Source organism: Tupaia chinensis, unplaced genomic scaffold, assembly GCF_000334495.1.
Source record: "Tupaia chinensis unplaced genomic scaffold, TupChi_1.0 Scaffold000185_1, whole genome shotgun sequence".
Taxonomy (NCBI): Eukaryota; Metazoa; Chordata; class Mammalia; order Scandentia; family Tupaiidae; genus Tupaia; species Tupaia belangeri.
Window position 1 is genome coordinate 3891203 of NW_006159660.1, and position 869 is coordinate 3892071.

Here is an 869-nt window from a genome sequence, read left to right on the forward strand (position 1 = left end):
TAATGATTAATAGAAGATTTATTTAAGTAAGAATACATATAGTCTTCTTTGCCAAAGTTAGTATGTGATGTTAAATGTTCGATCCAATTTTCCTTCCTGGATAAGTTTTTCTTTTGTATCCTGTAAAGAAAGAAAAAAGTACACTAAAACCAATGCATCTGGCACAATCCACGGTACAACTCTGAAAAATGAAACAAAACACACCAAACTTAATTGCAATTCCATCATCTAAAGCCCAGGGGGGTATATGTAAGAAGTAGTAATGTGAAAAACTAAAGAGACAGTAAGAAAATGTTCCTACTCGAAGAATAAGTATCTTATCCACATCTTAGTCAAGAGAAATATACTACCCCACTAAAAAGTATAACATTGAAAGCAAAATGCAAACATTTGGAAAAGTGTGGCCTACTTTTCTGTTAAGTGAATAATTTTTTTTTTTGAGAGGTTTTTTTTTTTTTTTGCTATACGGTGCGTGCGCTCACCAGACAGACAGAGACAGAAAGCGAGAAATCACCCCCCGGGGGGATGGCCAAGCCACGATCCCTTCTCCTCCATTCTCCTCTTGGGATCTTTGGCACGCATGCACACGTGCCCGGCGTGAGTTTTAAGCCACCAGGTCCGGGACACAAACCGCGGTCGACCACATGGGAGTCCAGCGACATAGCCATTATGCTAACTGCTGGTCCCGTTAAGTGAATAATTTACTGCATAATCAGAACACACGAGCTCTAACAGGAGGCTAGGTCAGCCAGTTTAAGACAGAGACGTAGTTCCAGTCTGGATGGTAATACAAGGCTTGGGGCTGCAGTGAGAGAACTTGTGTCAGACGTGGAGTGGTCCAGTGCCAAAGGTAAGCTTGGCTTTCCCTA

At 41.4% G+C, this 869-nt stretch overlaps 1 protein-coding gene across 1 annotated transcript in view; it reads right to left on the bottom strand.

Moving 5' to 3' along the window:
* Window positions 1-869, bottom strand: part of NDUFB4 (NADH:ubiquinone oxidoreductase subunit B4) — a 7704-nt gene continuing 6835 nt past the window's right edge. The window contains exon 3 of the mRNA XM_006146706.3: window positions 1-120. Coding sequence (XP_006146768.1) covers window positions 58-120 — 63 coding nt within the window. The 3' untranslated portion in view covers window positions 1-57. The remainder of the gene's footprint in view (window positions 121-869) is intronic.